This window comes from Hirundo rustica, chromosome 5 (genome assembly GCF_015227805.2).
Source record: "Hirundo rustica isolate bHirRus1 chromosome 5, bHirRus1.pri.v3, whole genome shotgun sequence".
Lineage (NCBI taxonomy): Eukaryota > Metazoa > Chordata > Aves > Passeriformes > Hirundinidae > Hirundo > Hirundo rustica.
The window spans coordinates 1,208,382-1,227,585 of NC_053454.1; the positions used below are offsets into that span (position 1 = coordinate 1,208,382).

The following is a 19,204-nucleotide window of genomic DNA, read 5'->3' on the forward strand; positions in this document are numbered from 1 at the left end:
GGCACAAACCGCAGCACCGGCGGTGGATCACGAAACTGATTTATCCCCTTTTATAATGTTTTTATAATCCTTGGAGGGGGGAAAAAAAAACACCCACAAGAGGAGAGCGGTCGGTCAGCCTCGACCAACTCGCGCTCCATCTTGTCCTGTTTTATCAGCATTCCCATGGTTCTCCAGCCTGGGAATGCTGTGCCCAGGAGCAGGCAGGCTGTTTGGGACACGGGTCATTGTCCCATCCCTTCACACTGTCGGGATCCGGTGGATCCCGTGCCCAGACTCGGGGTATCCCACCTTGGAATGTGGGTGGGGAAGTCCAGCAGCTCTCCAGGTGGGATTGTCATTATCCACGAGAGAGGAAACGGCCCCAGGTTGTGCCAGGGGAGGTTTAGCTTGGATATTGGGAAAATTCCTCCTGGGAAGGGCTCTCCAGCCCAGGGCAGCGGTGGAGTTCCCACCCCTGGAGGGATTTAACGCCTCGACAATTCCGTGATTCCACGATCCTGTCATGGACTCCTTATATCCCTGTTTATATCTCTGCGGGCACCAGGACACCCCAAGCGTGACACCCCGGGGTGCACCTGGGGTTATCCAGGTGATCCTGGGGCAGCAATGAGCTGATGGATGTGAGGAACTCCATGGAGACCCTCAGGATTAGTGAAATCCCAGGGAAATTTGTTGGGATCCACCCCCGATGCCTCCTGCTCTGCAACCAGCCCGAGGAAAACAGATTAATCACGGAATTCTGGAATGGTTTGGGGTGGGAAGGGACCTTGAAGCACATCCAGTGCCATGGGCTGGGACACCTCCCACTGTCCCAGGCTGCTCCAAGCCTCGTCCAACCTGACCTTGGGCACTTCCAGGGATCCAGGGGCAGCCACAGCTGCTCTGGGCACCCTGTGCCAGGGCCTCACCACCCTTAGAGGGAAAGATTCCTTCCCAATATCCCACCCAAATCTCCCCTTTTCCAGTGGGAAGCCATTGCCTGTGTCCTGTCACTCCAAGCCCCTCTCCAGACCTTCTGGAGATCCTCAAAACTCTGGCACCTTCCAATCCCACTGCCTCTATCCCAGAGGGGGCAGGGATGTTCCCTGTCCTGCTCAGCTCCACCTTCTCGCTCATCCCAACCTCCCAGCAACCCCCAAAACGGGACCGGTTTGGCATTTCCCCCAGCCCAGGGGTCACTGGTTCTGGTCACCGTGCAGAAATGTGGAGTTTTGGTGGCTCTGGGCCTGGCTTCAGCCGAAGAATTTGCTCTTTATCCCAGGAAAACCGAGCCTCTTTCACCAGGAATGGCTGGGAAGGCCCAGCGGACAAACCACAGCCACAGGGGCTTGAGGAGATTCAGGGGAATTCTCAGCCTGTGGAAGAACCCAGGGGGCTTTGGAAGCCGCTGGAATCCTAACAAACCACTCCCTTTCCTTGCACATCACTTCCTGAGGCTGGGATGCAGAGTGAAGCCACCGAGTTTGGGGGTTGGTGACTGAAACCACGGATTCGGGATTTCCCACAAGCCTGAACTCCACCCAAACACAACTGGCAGAAATCAGAAGTCACAAAATAATCTTATATTAAGACCCAAAATCCATCAAACAACGAAGAAACCCAAGACCTCAAGGGAGAAATCGACGCTCCAGGCCCAAATATCCCCCAAAGTTCTGGGAGCAACGCCCTGTGAGCACCTGGAGAATCATGTCCCAGGTGTTATGGAAAACGGGAGCAGAGCCCAAACAAAACAAGAAGCCCAAAGGAAAATCCCAAACCCCCAATAAACGGGAAAGTTCCTGGAGCAGGAGTTTTTATCCCTCCTGCTGTCCTGCAGCCAGGTAAGGTCCCTCGGATGTGACACATTCCAAGCCCTGGGGGTACCGCTGGCACTGGAAGCTATTCCCTGTGTCCTGTCCCTCCATCCCTTGTCCCCAGTCCCTCTCCAGCTCTCCTGGAGCCCCTTTAGGCCCTGCCAGGAGCTCTGAGCTCTCCCTGGAGCCTTCCCTTCTCCAGGCTGCACATTCCCAGCCTGTCTCTGATAAAGATTTGCCAACCAGCACCAATTCCAAGGAAACTTTTCCCGAGTCTTTCGCACTTTGGAGAAGAAGGAGAGCCCGCAATGAATCTCTCCCATCCCACCCCTCAGGACCAGACACTGAGTCTCCACCTTCTGTTTCCCATTCATCAGAAATCGGTGTGTGAGACACCCGGAAGCTCCAATCCAACGGATAAACCCCCGGCCGGAATTCCCACGAAGATTCAAACGTGATTAATCCAGGTTTTACGAGAGGAAGAACTGTCCCAGCTGGAAGCAGGTGGGATGGGCATTCCCAGCCACTGTGACCATCCAGGGCCATCCCAGGAGAGACGGACACACCTGTGGTCACACCTGCCCGCCACGGTGACAATCCCTGAGGGATGAAGGTGACACAGCCCAGAATCTCCTCAGCTTCCCAGGCCAGCTCCTCGTGGATCCCCTCTGCCACGCCGACCTTCCCGGTGGAACGCACCTGGGACAGCCCAGCCCTGGGAATGGGGGGGACAACGGAGGAAGAGGATGGAGGAGCAGAACCGTGGGAAGAGAGAAGGGCTGAGGCCACTCACAGCGACGGTCTGGAAGGGGAATAAGCTCCTAAATCCTGGGAAATGAGAAATCCAGGGATTCAAAGCGGGGCCAGCTGAGGAGATCCAAGCAGAGCACAGGGCAGGTGCTGGGAACAGGGCAGCCAGAGGAACAACCGGGAATGTTGAACCTCTGGAGCGGCCACCAGCCCATGAGGAGCCCGTCCCCCATCCCAGAGCTCCCATCTCGCTCCAGGGACACCAGGTGAGGGACAAGCACGTGGTTGTGTTGCCACCGCCACCAGAGAGTGCTCCCCACAGCTCTCCGCCTGGTGCCGCTCCCAAATCCAGCATTTTCCCATTTCCCCCCCTTTTTGAAGCGTGACAGACATCCACAGACTGTCTGCTCCACTGTGTGAAGCTCCTGGAGCCAAGGCACCGGAAACAGGATGAATTCCCAGCGATTTGGGTCAACCCCCAAATGCTCCAGCTGAACCTGAGGGTTTCAGCGTTCCATCCCGGCAGATCCCCCCGGGAATATTCAGTGTGTCCCTCCAGGAGCGCCTCCCCCACGCAGGTGAGACTGCTGGAGCCTCAAACTGCCACTCAAAGCTCAGATCAAAAAGTTTCGGGAGGATCTCCGACAAGATCCAAATCCCAGGCGCGGCCCACAAAGCTGGAAGAGGGAAAGACTCGGGAAGAATCCCGGGTTTAAGCCTGGAATCACCTGAGTCAACGGTGCCGCTGCCACAAGAAGATCCCTGCGGAAAGGAGGGAGCCCCCTGGGATTGGGGTGACACCAGGAGGTGGCACTGGGGTGAAATCCTCTCCACCACGGTGGCACTGGATTCCAGGCTGACAAACTGGGAGGGTGTGGGTGTCCCTGGACACCGGGAGCAGCGTCCCCAAAACCCAGAAGGGACACGGCCGGGGTGGCCAGTGAGTGGATCCAGCCCCAGGAAAGGCCAGCACAGCCGTGGTCCCTGCAGTGCCCATCCCAAAATCCACGTGAGCCAAACAGGGATAATCGAGTCACAGTGTTGTGCTGGGAGCCCCAACATCCCTGGAACCCCCAGGATTCCCAGTCCTGACACTGCTCCCTCAGCCACATCTCTCTTTGGCTCCTTCCCTGCGCCCTCATCCCCTTGGAGCCCCCAGATCCCCCCAGGCTGTTGTGACAGAGCTATCAGGACTCAGGCTGGAATTTCACACCCCCCATGGAAAACAGGGAGCTTCGGGGGGACAGGTAGGGGGCTCCAGCCCCCCAAAAAACCCACCTGGACACGCACTCACACCCTGCTGGGGTGGGTAAAAAATGCTCCAGGCTGGGAAGTTTTCCCGAGCTGCTCCCTCCGCAGCCAAATCCCTTCGGCCGCAGCCCAAATCCCGCCGGCTCCGGGCCTGGCACATCCCACAGCGGGCACGCCACGGTGCCCACAGAGGGTCTGGGGGGTCCCTTGGAGAGGCTGGGGAAGGGTCTGCCCTCCCCAGCTCCATCCTGGAGTCGCTGCCAAGTTGGCACAGCCAGGCCCAAAAGGCGCCGGCGGTGCCCGGGCCACAATGTCACCGTGGCGGCCACACAGGGACACGGCGACAGGGAGAGAAACTCCCGAGAAAGGCCCTGCCCGGGGCCGGGGGGGGGCGGCTGGCACCGCACAGCACAGGGCTAGCTGCAATACGGAAAAACCTGGAAGCGCTTGCCAGGCCCGTGCCGGCTGGAAAAGCGGCCCGGAGGGAGGGGAGCCCGCGGCAGGCAGGAAAACACACCGGGATCTTTGTGCTGAGCCCCGGCAAGGCTGTGCCGGCAGCCCCGCGGAAGGGGGGGATTAATTAATCGCAGTAATGAATTGGGGTAATCACCTAGACGGGCAGGTAACTCCGGCCGAAAGAGCCGGCCCCGGAGCATCCAGCTCCCCTCGCGGCGTTATTGTCAGCGAGAGAAAAGGTGCCACATTCCAGGGACACCGGCAGCACAATCGCGATCTCCCTCACGCCACCCAGCTATTTCCGCCGCGACAGCGCGGCGATCTGTCGCGACAGGAGCCGGCAGAGGCAGGAGCTGTTGAGTCAGCCCCCTTTTCCCCACCCTTACCCGGCCGGACGCGTGTCTCCTGCCCTGGGCCATGCTGCCGCGCTCCAGAGATCCCCGATTCGCAGCCAGCAGCTCTCCCAGCTCACTGCCGGCAGCATCCAGCGGCGCTTCCCGGCGTCCCGGCCGATCCCAGCATCCCCCCCTTTCCCCCCGAGGCTCTCGCCGGGCGGTACGAGAGGGAGGGGAAGCCCTTTTCCGGGCGAGGATGCTCCGAGGGAGGGATACGGAGAATTCCGGCGCTGCCGATGGAGCCGCTCTGCGCCAGTGCCGCTCCAGACTTGTCACGGCGCCGGGTCCTAAAGCTCGCCGCAGGAAGGAGGCACCGGGCCACCGGCACGGCCTCCTGCTGCTCGCCCTGCCGTGGCCACTGGGCAGGGACACCCCAAATTCCTCCCGCGCCGAGCCCGCCGTGACCCCGGGCAGAGGTTTGCCCCGCTGGCTCTTGGATTCGTGGAGGATTTTGAGGGGAAAACAACGCCCCGGAGCGGGGTTGGTCCCAAATCGCCGGCAGCGGCACCTGTGGGTGCACGGAGCCCAAGGGGTTAATTAGGGGCAGCTGGAATGATCGCTAATTGTCCCGCTCCTGGCTGTGACAGGTGACGCGGTGTCCCATTGTTCCTGGCTGAGCTGTCGGATCCCAAACGAACGCCCTCATCCCTCTTCCGGGCACCGTTCCCGGTGCTAATCAGGCGAACGAGGGGATTTGGGAGCCACCAGCACTGGCCGCGGCCCGACATTCCAAGCCCGGGTTCCTAACACATGGAAGCAACCCCCAAAAAACGTGGAATATCCCGAGCTGGAAGGGAGCCACAGGATCGAGAGCGATCCAACTCCTTCCCCGCACAGGGCAATCGCAGCAATCCCACCCCGTCCCCGCAACACTCCCGGAGCTCCGGCAGCCAATGCACAACTGGGATAAACAACACAAAACCCAGCTGGAAATTGGGAATTTCTCACTGGGACCACTAGGAGCTCAACCAGAGTCACCTCAGGGATCTGCTGGTCGTTGTTGCTCCAGCTGCTTCCCCTCTCCGCGCTGGTTTAAAGGAAAAGTCACACGCACAAAATCCACACAGAACTCTCCAAAAAGCTCCAGAGCTCCTTCCCCTTCGGCCTCAGATTCTAAACCAGTTTAGGAGATTTAGAAAATCTGAATAATTTTATCCACAGAAGGAGAAATCTCCTGCGGCACCAGGAGCTCACCGTGTTTCCCTGCCAGAATCTGGGAGCAAATATCACTCGTGTTGCTTATTTATAGACTCATGGAATGGTTTGGGTGGGAAAAGACCTTAAATCCCAACCTGCCATGGGCAGGGACAGCTTCCATTATCCCAGATTGTTCCAAACCTTGTCCAGCCTGGCCTTGGACACTTCCAGGGATCCAGGGGAAGCCACAGCTTCTCTGGGCACCCTGTGCTCAACACCCTCACAGGGAAGGATTTCTTCCCAATTCCTAAATTCTAAAGGATTTCTGCTGCTTCTCTCCCCCGCAGGATCCTCCTCTGGGATGCTGGCTGATCCCAGATCCACAGACACAAACACTTGGAAGGTGCTCAGCCCACGGAGCCACGGCGGGGGTTGTGCTCCAAGGAGAGGCTGGAATGCCAAGAGGGAGCTCCAAATTCGAGAAAGCTTCCTCTAAGTGCAAGGAAAACCGGGAAACAGCCACGGAATTTCAGCAGGAATTCAGATGGGAGGAAGGGTGAGCTCTGGGGAGCACTCCCCTCAAAAGGATGGGAACTCCTCACTGCCCTTCCCACAGAGCTCTGGGAATAGCAGGACAAACCCCAAACCAGGAAAATACCAGGGAATACCAGACAGGCTCTGCTCCCAGGTGGAGCAGAAGAGAAGTTGTTAATTTAGAAAGAAAATTACCAACGTCACACGGCTCCTCCTCCCCAGTCGGAGTTTTCCACGTTAAAACCGAAGCATGAGGGAATTTTTTTCCCACACAAACACAATTTCCTGGGATCACGGGATGGTTTGGGATGGGAGGGATATGAAAGCCCACCCAGTGCCACCCCTGCCATGGCAGGGACACCCCCCAATGTTCTGGGTGGCTCCAAATCCCTTCCGACCCGGCCTGGAACATTTCCAGGGATCCAGGGGCAGCCACAGCTTCTCTGGGCACCCTGTGCTGAAAATCATGGAAGAGAATCGTGGAGTCCTTTAAGGTGGAAAAGCCTATTCGAGCCATGGATATCCCATTCCTCAACGCAGCAAAGTCACGGGCACCACTCACCATCTGCTTTATTCACAGCCCGGATTTGGGGTGAAAATGAACCCCTGAGGGAAAGGATCCTGGAAAATCCTGAGCTGGGAAAGACCCACAAGGATCCTGAGCTTCAACGAGAAGCTGAGGCGGGACAGGAACTTTGTTAGTGGCGGAATTAAGGGGAAATGGGAGCTTTTGGTAATTAAAGCTCTGGGAACAGCCCAACCTCCAACGGGGCTTTGGATGCTCCACCCTCGCCATGACCTATGGATTTGGAGCTAAACCTGCCCTGTACCTAGGGGAACAATCCCAATTTTCCCCCAAACTCGGGCACTGCCACGTTGGGATGAACTGCTGCTCCAGCTGAAAAAACTCCCCAGGATAAACAAACCTTCCTGGGACTTACAGGAACTCCAGCGTCCCCTCTTCCAGGGAAACACCCCCAAAATCGGATTAAACCTCTGAAATAAACATCCTTGTGCACTGAGCAGGGACGGGACTGGCACAGGGAACCCCTGGCAGAGAAAAGATGCCCAGAAATATCCCCCCCTCAACCTCCAGGCTTTTCTCTGGGATCTGGGATACACGCCAGGCCCCTGCCGAGCAGCTGGAACACCCCCAGCTCCAGGAGCACGAGGAGGAGGGAGATGAAAGACCTTTAGAAACTCCCACTGTTTACCCAGCAGAAGCAAAATCCCACCTTACTGCATTTTGATTTATTTTAGACGCAATTCTCCCAGTGAAATTCCTGCACAGAGCTGATTTTGGGGTCGGGAGCAGCTTGAGTTTGTCAGGAAACTGAGTTTGGGAGAGAAATCCTAAACTAGCATTTGGGGTTTGGCCTCTAATGAGTCAAAATAAATCCAGAGCGAGTTTAAGACTTTTTTTTAATTACCCTCCAAGCCCTGAACCCTCCCAGGGGACCCCAAAAGTCCCCCTGCGGTAAGGAATCAGAATCCTGGAGTCATGGAATGGTTTGGGTTGGGAGGGACCTCAAAGCTCATCCAGTGCCACCCCTGCCATGGCAGGGACACCTTCCACTGTCCCAGGGGATCCAAATCCATCCAACCCAGCCTTGGGCACTGCCAGGGATCCAGGAGAAGCCACAGCAAAGCTGGGAATTCCAGCCCAGCAGGAATTCCTTCCCAAGATCCCAGCCCAATCTCCCCTTTCCTGGTGGGAAGTCACTCCCTGTGTCCTGTCCCTCCATTCCTTGTCCCCAAGTCCCCCTCTGCAGAGCTTGGCCAGTTTTCCCCCAAATTCGGGACATGCACCTCCCAAAACGAGGCCTTGGGAACGACACAAACCGCAGGGGGGTGGACACCGGGATTTCACACCAATCCCCATGGAACCACGGAATGCTTCAGGGTGAAAACTCCTCAGACACCATCGAGTCCAACCCCTTCCCCCAGCTCTGCCCAGGCCACCGGTGTCCACGTCCCCACGTGCCACATCCACAGGGCAATAAATCCCTCCAGGGACGGGGAGCTACCCTCCGCCAGGGCTGGAAAAACCTTTCCACGAAGGGATTTCCCCAACACCCATCCTGAACCTGGCACAGCTTGAGGCCGTTCCCTCTCACCCTGTCCCCGGAGCCTTCCCCATTCCCTTCCTCCTCTCAGCGAATCGTTCGGAACCAAAAGCTCCCTCCCGAGCCCCGCTTTTCCCCCCGCAGCGCCGCTCCCTCGGGGACCTCGGGAATGTCGTTCCAGGTGCCGGCGCTAGGACCCGGCGCCGGAGCCTGCGCCCTGCGCGGCTGCACCGCGGCACCGCAGCCCCCGCAGCCCCCTCCCTCCCACCCCCGAGCCCGCGGGATCATCCCGGCGCATTCCCAGCCGCCGCTGGGATCGATGCTGCTCCGTAGCCACAGCAACGCCCGGACAAGCCGAGGATGCAGCGGGAGGTCAGTGGATTTCAGCTCCGACGCTCCCCGCGGGGATTCCCGGCTGATTCCAACTGGGAGCATTCCCAGGAAAAGCTGGTTTTAACCGCTGGGTCCTCGGGGAATGGGTGAGACAGAACGGCTCGTTCCGCGCGGGACTTCGCTCGGCTGCCGGAGCGGAAATCCCTGGATTTCCAACCTCCTGAACCCTCTCGGATCTTGCTCCGAGCGATTCCAAGCTTTAAACTTTATTCCCCTCATTCCTTATGGAATTCCTGAGCAGCCCCTTCCCTCAGAGGGTCGGCAAATGAGGGCAAGGAGCGGAGGGGGGAACACCCGGGGCTGCAAGCCATCCCATAATCCATAAACCCCAATCCATCCAAACCCCATTCCCTCCAAAAAAACCCCAATCCATCCAAACCCCAATCCCTGGAAAACCCGGGCGCACGCACCATGCCAAGGGGACAATCCAGCAGGAGCACGGGCACGCAGCTCCCACATCCCTGCCATCCTCACCACCCACGCCCTCCCCTCTTTTCCATCCTTTAGGTGTTTTCCTCTGGAAAACTCAGGAAAGGGGATGAAAACCCCTCCCGAAATTTTTGCTTCAGCAGATCTTGGGTGGGATTTGAGGCTCTGGAGAATCAGCACAACTTGACCCACCCCAGCATCCAGAGCTCCTGACACCGAAATCCACTAAAATTCCTCTTTTTCCCCCTTAAATACGCCAAAGGAATTTAATCCTCATGTTTTTTCCCAAAGCCAGCACCCAGACCTGCGTTTGGGAGTGGAGGGAGAGAGGAAAAACCGCTCCAAGGTCACCTGGGCAGGCGACAAACACCCAGCACAGAACCTGCTGGGGGAGCCCCACGTTCCAAGAATTCCCGATGAGAGCAGGGATTTTTAAAAGCCGGCGCGGAAACCCAAAAATGCTGCAGGAAATCAGGGTCGGTCTGCAGTGGAACAGCCTTGGGAGGGAATTCCGGAATTCTGGAATTCCCTGAGCAGTCCGGAGCGAGGGATGGCACCAACGGGACCAACACAGGTAAACGGCTCTACCTGCATTCCTTAATTAATCATTATTAACCCATTATTTGACCCGGGTAATTAATAATTCACATTGTGCTAACGAGGGCGGGTCGTGCTCTGCCGGAATTCCCAGCACACGGAATCCCCTGCTGGAAGATCCCACGCTTTTCCTGGATCCAGGATCGGGAATATCCATCCTGCTACCCTTAATGAGCTCCCCCCAATTAACCCGGGCATTAATTACACCCCCCACACTTCGGGGCTGAGTCATTCCGGATCGAACCTTCCCAATCCCACACCGAAATCCCGAGAGGGAAGCGCTGCCCTCATCCCATCACACGGAACCCCAACAACCCCCAAACACCCGGAAATGCCCCCAAACGCCCCCATAGACCCCAAAACACCCCAAAATGCCCCCGCAGACCCTCCCACAACCCCGAAATCCCCCCAAACACCCCGAGATTCCCCCCCAAAACACCCCGAGATCCCCCCAAACGCTCCCATAGATCCCAAAATTCCCTCAAACACCCCCAAATGCCCCAAACATCCACACAGACCACAAAATGCCCCCAAACACCCCAAAATGTTCCCCAAACACCCCCCTAGACCCCTAAATTCCTTTTAAATCCCCCCCGAAATGCTCCCCAAACGCCCCCATAGACCCTTAAATACCCCTAAATACCCCCCCAAACACCCCCTCAGACATCTCCACACGCCCATAAACTGCCCACAGACCCCCGAACACCCCCATAGATCCACCCATGCGCCCCTAAACCGCCCCAAAACCACCCCCGTGCCCATAAAGACCCCCCCCCTAAACATACGGGGACGTAAAGATCCCCGCCACAAACCCCTTTTTGAGCGCCACAAACCCCTCGCACAGACATCCCCCCTCACCTTTACACCCCCTCAGAGCCCTCACGCACACCCCCGCAACGAAGGAAGCTCGGCGTCCCACCAACACCGCGGCACCTCTCCCTCTCTCTACACCGCCCCAAATCCACATCTTCCCCCGTTCCCGGGACCCTCCGGGAGCCCCCGATCCCCTCAGGCCTCCCCCGGTACCTCCGGCCCGGCCGCTCCCGGCACCGTCGACCCCGCCCGACGACAAAGCCCCTGCGGGCTGCCCCACGCCGTGCCTGACGCCCAGAGCGGCCGTACGGCCGCTCTGGGCGTCAGGCACGGCGTGGGGCAGCCCGCGGGGGCAGTAAGGGCGGAAGGGGCTTCGCTGTTTGCGCATGCGCAGCGCGCAAAGTGAAGCCAAGGAAGAGGGAGGGTCGAGTAATGGCGGGGCCAGGCCCGGGGAGGAGGATGAGGAGGAAAAGGAGAGGGAGGAGGAAGCGGCGCGACGGGACGAGATCTATCAGGACGCGGCGCGGCTGGGAGCCCCTCGGTAAGTGCTGCCCTCGGTAAGTGCAAGTAGGGGAGGGAGGGGGTGTTGCCATGGAAATGGGGGGGGCGTTATTCCCAGCTTTGTCCTTGCTTGGGAATGGGACGCGGTGATCTCGGGAATGGGGCAGTGGAGGGGCCGGGGAGAGGCGATTCCCAAAGTGGGTGGCCGAGGGAGGGATCTCTGAATGGGGGTCCCCAGGGAGGGATCCCCAAAGAGATGCTGCCCCGAGGAGGGGGTCCCCAAAGCCGCCGAGAGAAAGGAGGGAATCCCCTCCCTCGGAATTTCCCCACTGGACCCACAGGGAAGGGTCTGGCCCCGTTCCCTCGGGATCTGCTTCCTCTCCGTTCCCTCATTCCCGGTGTCCCATTCCGGTCTTCCATTCCCGGTGTCCCGTGCCCAGTGTCCCATTCCGGGGTGTCCCGTGCCCAGTGTCCCATTCCTGGTGACCCCTTCCCGGTGTCCCGTGCCCAGTGTCTCATTCCTGGTGACCCATTCCCAGTGCTCCCATGCCCGGTGCTCCCCTTCCCGGTGCTCCCACGCCCGGTGTCCGTGCCCGGTGCTCCCATTCCCGATTTTCCCATTCCCGGTGCTCCCATGCCTGGTGTCACATTCCCGTTGTCCCATTCCCGGTGCCCCATGCCCGGTGTCCCCAATCCCCTGTGGTGACAGTGACAGTGACCGCAGGACCCTGCCCTGCCCTGATTACTCACCGTGTTCCCGAGCTCTTCCCTTTCCCTCCGTTGTGTGCCTGAGCTGCTTCCCGGAGGTTTTTCCCCCAATTCCCAGGGGTCTTCTCCCAGCCCAGAGCGTCTTTTTCCAGTACCTGAGGGTTTTTTCCCATTTCCCGGGGCTCTTTTCCCAGTCCACGGGCGTCTCCTCCTTTTCTACAGGGTCTTTTCGTGCTCCCCGGGGCTCTTTTCCCAGTCTCCAAGGATCTCTTCCGGGTCCTGAAAGGCTCTTTTCCCCATTCCAGAGATTCTTTCTGTGATCTCGGAGCTCTTTTCCCCATCCCACAGGATCTTTCCGTGATCCTGGGGCTCTTTTCCCCATCCCACAGGATTTTTCTGTGATCCCAGAGCTCTTTTCCCCATCCCACAGGATCTTTTCTGGGTTCCCTTCTCCCTTTCTCCTGTTTCCAGCCCCTCTCCCCATCCCAGTTACCCTTCCCCACCCTACCGGGATGTCTTCCGAGGGATCCACGAACCGGGATTTGGTGTCGGGCCGGGGTTTTAATTATCCCATTGGGGTTTTTAATTATCCCATCGGGATTCATCCCCTCGTTTCTCGCTCAGTTCCAGGCACACCACAGCCAGTGCCACCACCCAGGAGTGCCCTGTGCCGGTTAACCCCAGGATAACTCCCGGAGCCGAGGGATCCCATCCCGGAGCCGCCGGTGCCTGCTGGGAGCTGCGGGTGAGGTTTGGGATATCCCGGAGGAGTTTCTGGGTACCCGGTGCTGGTTCATCCCTGGAGATCACGGCGAGATTCCCATCGGGAACAGAGGGAAACTGAAACCGGCGCCGGCACTGGGCGGTTTCTAAACCAGTTTGGGGGAAGCAACCCCAAAATGAGGTCGGGCTGTGACGGGTGGCGGTGCCTCGTCCTGTTCCTGAGTGTCCCATCCCCCCAGCACTGCCAGTGGTGGCTGTCCCTGAGTGTCCCTGTCCCTTGGTGGATGTCCCTGACTGTCCCTGTCCCCAGCAGGTAATCCCTGACTGTCCCTGTCCCCATCCCTGTCCCCTGCTGGCTGTCACTCACTGTCCCTGTCCCCAGCAGGTAATCCCTGACTGTCCTTGTCCCCATCCCTGTCCTCTGGTGGCTGTCCCTCATTTTCCCTGTCCCTGTCCCCTCACAGGGGTGCCCCAGCAGCAGGCAGTGCCCACAGTGGCTGTGGCTGTCCCTGTCCCTCACTGTCCCTGTCCCTGACTGTCTCTGTCCCCTCTCAGAGATGCCCTGGCAGTGGACAGTGCCCATAGTGGCTGTCCCCGTCCCTGTCCTTCCGTGTCCCTGTCCCCTTGCAGGGATGCCCTGGCAGTGGTCAGGGCCCACGGTGGCTGTCCCTGTCCCTCACTGTCCCTGTCCGTCCCTGTCCCCTCGCAGGGATGCCACGGTGGCGGGCAGTGCCCACGGTGGCTGTCCCTGTCCCTGACTGTCCCTGTCCCTGACTGTCCCTGTCCCCTTGCAGGGATGCCCTGGCAGTGAGCAGTGCCCACGGTGCCTGTGGCTGTCCCTGTCCCTGACTGTCCCTGTCCCCTCGCAGGGATGCCCCGGCAGCAGGCAGTGCCCACGGTGCCTGTGGCTGTCCCTGTCCCCTGGCAGGGATGCCCCGGCGGCGGGCAGTGCCCATGGTGGCTGTCCCTGTCCCTGTCTGTCCCTGTCCCTCACTGTCCCTGTCCCTGTCTGTCCCTGTCCCTGACTGTCCCTGTCCCCTCACAGGGATGCCCCAGCGGCAGGCAGTGCCCACGGTGGCTGTCCCTGTCCCTGACTGTCCCTGTCCCCTCACAGGGATGCCCCGGCGGCGGGCAGTGCCCACGGTGACTGTTCCTGTCCCTATCCCTGTCCCTGTCTGTCCCTGTCCCTGACTGTCCCTGTCCCATCGCAGGGATGCCCCGGCGGCGGGCAGTGCCCACGCTGACCACGCTGTGCCTGCAGAACCTGGCCCAGCACATGCAGAGCCTCTGGGCCAAGGACTACAGCGACAACTACCTGGACGAGTACGAGTTCCGCTTCGTCGTGGGCCCCTTCAACGACCTGGGTGAGGCGCAGGAGGTGGCTCAGGGCACCGGGACCCCCGTGGGGGCGGCTGGGGGTGCCAGGCCTCGCTGACCCCCCCCCCCTCCGTGTGCCCCCAGCCTGCGGGCTGGTGCAGGAGCTGCTGCAGCTGCTGGGGAGCAGCCGGCGGCTGTCGCGCGCGGCGCTGCACCTGCTGCTGCTGCCCAACCTGCGCCAGCTCAGCCTGCGGCCCTGCCCCGCGCTGGCCAACAACGCCCTGGGGCACCTCATCGTCCTGCGCTGCCAGGTGGGCGCAGGGCAAGGGGGGCGTGGGGGTGCCGTGGTGTGTGGGAGTGGGGCTGGGGGTGATGTCTGTGCGTGCCCACCCTCCATGGGGCAGGGGGAGCGGAGCAGGGGGTGACAACACTCAGGGAGTGCCGTGGTCTGTGGGGCAGGGGGAGTGAGGATGGGGGTTCCACCCTCTGTGGGGATGGGAGAGTGGGACAGGGGGGTGCCCACCTTCCATGGGGCTGGGGGAATAGAGCTGGGGGTGCTCACCATCCGTGGGGCTGGGGGAATAGAGCTGGGGGTGCTCACCATCCGTGGGGCTGGGGGAATAGAGCTGGGGGTGCTCACCATCTGTGGGGCTGGAGGAATAGAGCTGGGGGTGCCCACCTTCCATGGGGCTGGAGGAATAGAGCTGGGGGTGCCCACCTTCCGTGGGGCTGGAGGAATAGAGCTGGGGGTGCTCACCATCCGTGGGGCTGGGGGAATAGAGCTGGGGGTGCTCACCATCAGCAGGGCAGGGGGAGTGAGGCTGGGGGGTTCCACCCTCTGTGGGGCTGAGGGATTGGAGCAGTCAAGAGGTGCCCACCCTCCATGGGGCGAAGGGGCTGAGAGCAGCGCCCGTTGCCCCCCTGCCCGCCCCACTGAGGGTCTCCCCCTGCGGCCGCAGGGTCTGAGCGTGCTGGACCTGGGGGGCTGCGGGCGGCTCTCGCCCTCCGTGCTGGTGGACCTGGCCGAGGGGCTGCCGGGCCTGAGCCGCCTGGGGCTGGCCCACACCCAGGCCAACGTCCAGGTGCTGTCAGCCGTGGGCTCCTGCTGCCGCCGCCTGCGGGAGCTCGACGTGTCCGGCTGCAAGAAGGTGACGCCGCGCGCCCTGCGCCACCTGGCCCACGACCCCCTGGCGCGGAGCCCGGGCTGCCCCGCGCTCCGCGTCCTGCTGGCCCGCGACCTGGAGCGCGCCGGGCACGGCGACGCGGTGGCCGCCGCGGCCTTCCTGCTGCTGGCCCTGCCGTGCCTGGAGGTGCTGGCGCACGACGCCGTGCCGGACGCGCTCCGGCTGCTCCGCTCGCGGCAGCTGTGCGACGCCGAGGACTCCGAGGGTTTCCCCTCGCTGGAGGAGCTGGCGCGGGGCCGGGGGGCCGCGCCCGAGGGAGCCCCGCTCACGCTGCCCCTGCGGCAGCTGGAGGAGGTGGAGGAGGACGCCCTGGGCACCGTGCACGCCGTGTGTCCCCAGGCCGAGGAGGTCAGCGTGTGGCTGGGGGACAATCCCGGCTCCTCCGGGCTCCGGGAGCTGTCGTGCTGGAAGTGCCTGTCCCGGGTGACGCTGGGCTGCTCCGGGCGGCGCTGCCGGGCGCTGGCAGAGGTCCTGCCCCTGGCACAGAGCCTGGGCACCCGCCTGCGCTCCCTGACCCTGCACGGCTTCAGCTGCCGGGACCCGCTCTCGCTGACCGCCCTGCTCGCCGCCTGCCCCGGCCTGGAGAGCTTCAACGCCGAGCTGGAAGCGCCGCCGGACCCCCACACCCGCCACGAGCCCTCCGAGGAGCCCACCGCCTCTCCACCACGCTGGGCCACCGACCTGCTGCCCGGCGGGCTGCGCCAGCTCCAGAGCTTCTCGCTGAGCCTGGCCGGGCCCGTGCCGGCCGCGCACCGGCCGGCGCTGAGCTCCACGCTGGCCTCGCTGCTGTGCGGGGCCCCGCGGCTGCGGAGCCTGCGCCTGCTGGCCGTGCCCTTCCCGCTGGACTCGGTGCTGGAGCCGGCGCTGCCGGAGCTGCGGGAGCTGCGGGAGCTGTCGCTGGCCGAGAGCCGCGTGTCCGCCGGAGCCGTGTGGCAGCTGCTGGGCACCGACGGGCCCCTGCGGCGCCTGGACCTGTCCCGCTGCCCCGACATCCACCGGCGCGACTACGACGGCTTCCTGCAGGCCGTGAGGAAGCAGCGGCTGGAGCTGGACATCGCCTGGGAGTAGCGCCGGGGTTTTTAATAAAAAGCGTCACGGTCACGCCTGGCCGGCGCCGTGGGTACAGGGGGAGCAGAGCGGTGTCCGTGTCCCTTTTCCCTCCCTGCCGAGGGGTGACATCCCGGTGGCTCATTCCCGCTCCGTGAGTCCCGTCAGCCGCTCCGACGCCTCCCAGAGCTTCCGTGCCAGCGCGGCGTCGCGGGCGGCCGCCGAGGGCAGCGCCAGGCGGCAGCTGCTGTCGAAATATTTCCCGCTGATGCCCGCCGCTTCCTCCGACACGGCGCAGAAGATGGTGCTGGCAGCGCCCTGCTCGGCCGACTGCGGGGAACGGGGGTGAGGAGGGGTCCGTCAGCCCCCCCCCCAGCCCACCCCGCCGCCCCCCGGGATGGGCAGGACCCGGCCCCGGCCCCGCTCACCTTCATGAAGGGGCGGAGGAGGCCGAAGAGCGCCCGCGCGGTCCAGCTGAAGTGGCGCATGATGCCGGTGCTCACCACGCCGGGGCTCAGCGCGTTGGCCGTCACCCCTGCCGGGCCGCACCGTCAGCGGGGCGGGGCACCCCGGGCACCCCCAAATCCCTCGGGGAGCGGCAGGGGCGGCCCCCAGGCCGAGCTCGGCCCGGGGCTCGGCCGACCCGTGTCAGACCCCCTCCCCCGAGGATCTGGCACGGGAGCGCGGGGAGCCGGGACAGGGGATGTCCCCGCACGGCACGGCCGAGCCCGGCACGGCCCGGCACCCACCTGTGCCCTGCAGGCGCCGTGCCAGCTCGGCGGTGAAGAGCACGTTCATCAGCTTCGTGCTGCTGTAGGCGGCGTCGTACCTGCCCGGGCGGCGCTGCCCCGTCAGGAACCCGGTGTCGACCGTGCCCACGCTGTGCCGGAACGACGACACATTGACCACCCGGGCGGGCGCCGAGGCCTTCAGGAGGTCTGTGCGGAGCAGGGGGTGAGCGGCGAGGAGCCCCCAGAGCCCCCCCCCAGCTCCCCCAAACTCACCCAGGAGCAGGTTGGTGAGCAGGAACGGGCCCAGGTAGTTGATGGCGAAGGTTTGCTCCAAGCCCTCCGACGTGATGGCGAAGGGCAGCCCTGGAAAAGAGGGTGGGGAGCGCCGTGGGGCGTCGGGACGGGACGCTGGAGCCCCGTTGGGAGCCGCGGCGCCCGGCCCGGCACGTACCGGTGATGCCGGCGTTGTTCACCAACACGTCCAGGCGCGACTCCTCCCGCAGCACGGCGCTGGCGAAGGCGCGCACCGAGGCCAGCGAGCCGGTGTCCAGCAGCCGCAGCACCACCGCCGGGTTCCCGGTGGCCGCCCGGATCTCCTCCACGGCCGCCTGGCCCCGCTCCCGGCTCCGGCACGCCAGGATGGTGCGGGCGTTCCGGCGCGCCAGGTCCATGGCCACGCACTTGCCGATGCCTGCGGAACGCGGAGCGGGGGCGGGCTGATCCCAGCCGGGTCACGCTGGTCCCTGGGGGTCCCCTCAGGGTTGTCTCCAGCGTTTTGGGCAGTCCCCGCCCCTCCCGGCGGGAAATGATGGGCACTGGGGTGGGCACGGAGCCCGGCACACGTGCGGCCGCTCTGTCCCTGGGCACGTGTGGACATCCCGATCCCAGCCTGAGGGTCCCCGGCGGTGCCGGCCCGACCACGCGCTCGGCAGCGGGACACAGGTGGCAGCAGTGACCCCATCCCTGGTGTGACACGGTGGCCGTGGTGGCTTTGTCCGTCAGTCATTAACTGAGATGGAGTCCGCCCTCGGAAGGTGGGCGGGGGGCTCCAGGAGCGCGCTGTGAGTGCCCAGGGACCGGCCGCCAGCTGCTTCTGCGGCCGTTTGCCCTCCCAAAACAGGGGCTGGCAAACGATGTCCCCCGCGGGTCACCCCACAGCCACCACGCCGTCACCCTCACACGTGTCCCCGCCACGCGTCCCCGCTCACCGCTGTTGGCTCCGGTGACAATCACTGTCTTGCCCGTCAGGTCGGCGGGACACTCGCGGGGCTCCCAGGAGCTTCTGCGCGTGGCCCAGAGCAGCAGGGCCAGGAGCGGGAGCAGCAGGAGCCACCACGGGGGGCTCAGAGCCCCCGGCAGCTCCATGGCCGGGCGCGGGGTGGGGCTGGGGACAGAGGTCACGGCAGGACCTTTGCCCGGCCGGCAGCGTGGCACGGCAAGAGTCCCTCTGCCGAGGAGGGACAGCAGAGTGGCTGGAGCGGGCAGGAGGGTGGCACGTCCCCTGTGCCACCCCAGCTGTCACCTTTGCCGCCCCACTGTTCCCTGTACCACCCTGCCAGTAAACGACAATTAATTCGCTGCTGTTTAATAAGCTGTCGGTGCTGTAAAACCGCACGGGTAACTCTGCAGTAACGTTTTCAAGTCTGCCCAGCCTGGGGTATTTTCCACCCCGATGTTCCTTCGTGGCGTTGAGAAACAAGGGAGGAATTGCACCGGCGCAAAAAGCTACGTCACAAACGGGACCGGTGATTTTGGGGTCGCCCGTCTTGTGGGGCCGCCAGAGCGGACCCTCGACGAGCGCCGAATTAAGATCGCCGTGGCGATTAGGACTCTCACGGTAATTAGGAGCTGAAAAACACGCCTACTCTATCTTCTACTGATGAGGAACCGAAACCCGCGCCTGTTGTCACGGTTCGTGCTAATGAGCTGAAACCCGCGCCCACTCATTATACGTTTATGAGGGACTCTATAAACACAACTCAGGGCGTGGCCGGGGGATGTGTAAAGCTCCTTGCGTCACACCGGCGTGTCCCCGGTGCCACCCCAGGGTCGCTCGCCCGCGCCGCTTCGGAACCGGGGCGGCCACGGGAGCGGCGATGATGTCCCCGTGTCCCCCAAGGTCCCCGTCCTGCAGTGCGGGGACACTGGGACACTCCAGCCCTGGAGCACGTCCCTGTGGGAGCAGGGAGCTTCAGGAGAGCCCCAGAGGATGGGGACCCCGCCGTGTCACTCCGTCACATCTCCCTTTATTCCGTCCTGGCGGGGACGAGCCAGGTGTGGCTCCGGTTGCTGGCGGCGGCACCACGGCTGCATCGCTCCGGTGGCCGGGTGAGGAAAACTCATTTAAGAGATTTATTATTATTATTATCTCCTTCT

General features: G+C 62.5%; 2 protein-coding genes and 1 long non-coding RNA gene across 9 annotated transcripts in view; 1 reads left to right on the forward strand and 2 right to left on the reverse strand.

Annotated features, from left to right (window-relative positions):
* DCTN1 (dynactin subunit 1) overlaps positions 1–10,894 on the reverse strand; it is a 60,083-nt gene extending 49,189 nt beyond the window's left edge. For 3 of the 7 annotated variants that reach the window (XM_040063748.2, XM_040063747.2, XM_040063746.2), the window contains exon 1: positions 4,640–5,057. In XM_040063748.2, coding sequence (XP_039919682.1) covers positions 4,640–4,672 — 33 coding nt within the window. In that variant the 5' untranslated portion in view covers positions 4,673–5,057. Of the gene's footprint in view, positions 1–4,639; positions 5,059–10,830 lie in introns of those variants that run through there. The other 4 variants (XM_040063749.1, XM_040063745.2, XM_040063750.2 and 1 more) reach the window with 4 other exon arrangements.
* Positions 8,647–10,873, forward strand: LOC120752543 (uncharacterized). The gene is made up of 3 exons (XR_005700744.1): positions 8,647–8,757; positions 9,499–9,781; positions 9,870–10,873. It is a non-coding gene; the product is annotated as an uncharacterized LOC120752543 (long non-coding RNA).
* Positions 10,895–16,008: 5,114 nt separating the features above from the next.
* On the reverse strand, positions 16,009–19,099 carry LOC120753048 (retinol dehydrogenase 13-like). Its single transcript, XM_040064941.1, has 6 exons — positions 18,037–19,099; positions 17,280–17,519; positions 17,102–17,191; positions 16,847–17,035; positions 16,526–16,632; positions 16,009–16,427 (listed from the first exon to the last, which is right to left on the reverse strand). The coding sequence occupies exons 1-6, from the start codon at positions 18,191–18,193 to the stop codon at positions 16,239–16,241; spliced, it is 972 nt and encodes a 323-aa protein (XP_039920875.1). The 5' UTR covers positions 18,194–19,099; the 3' UTR covers positions 16,009–16,238.
* Between the last annotated feature and the right edge of the window lie 105 nt (positions 19,100–19,204).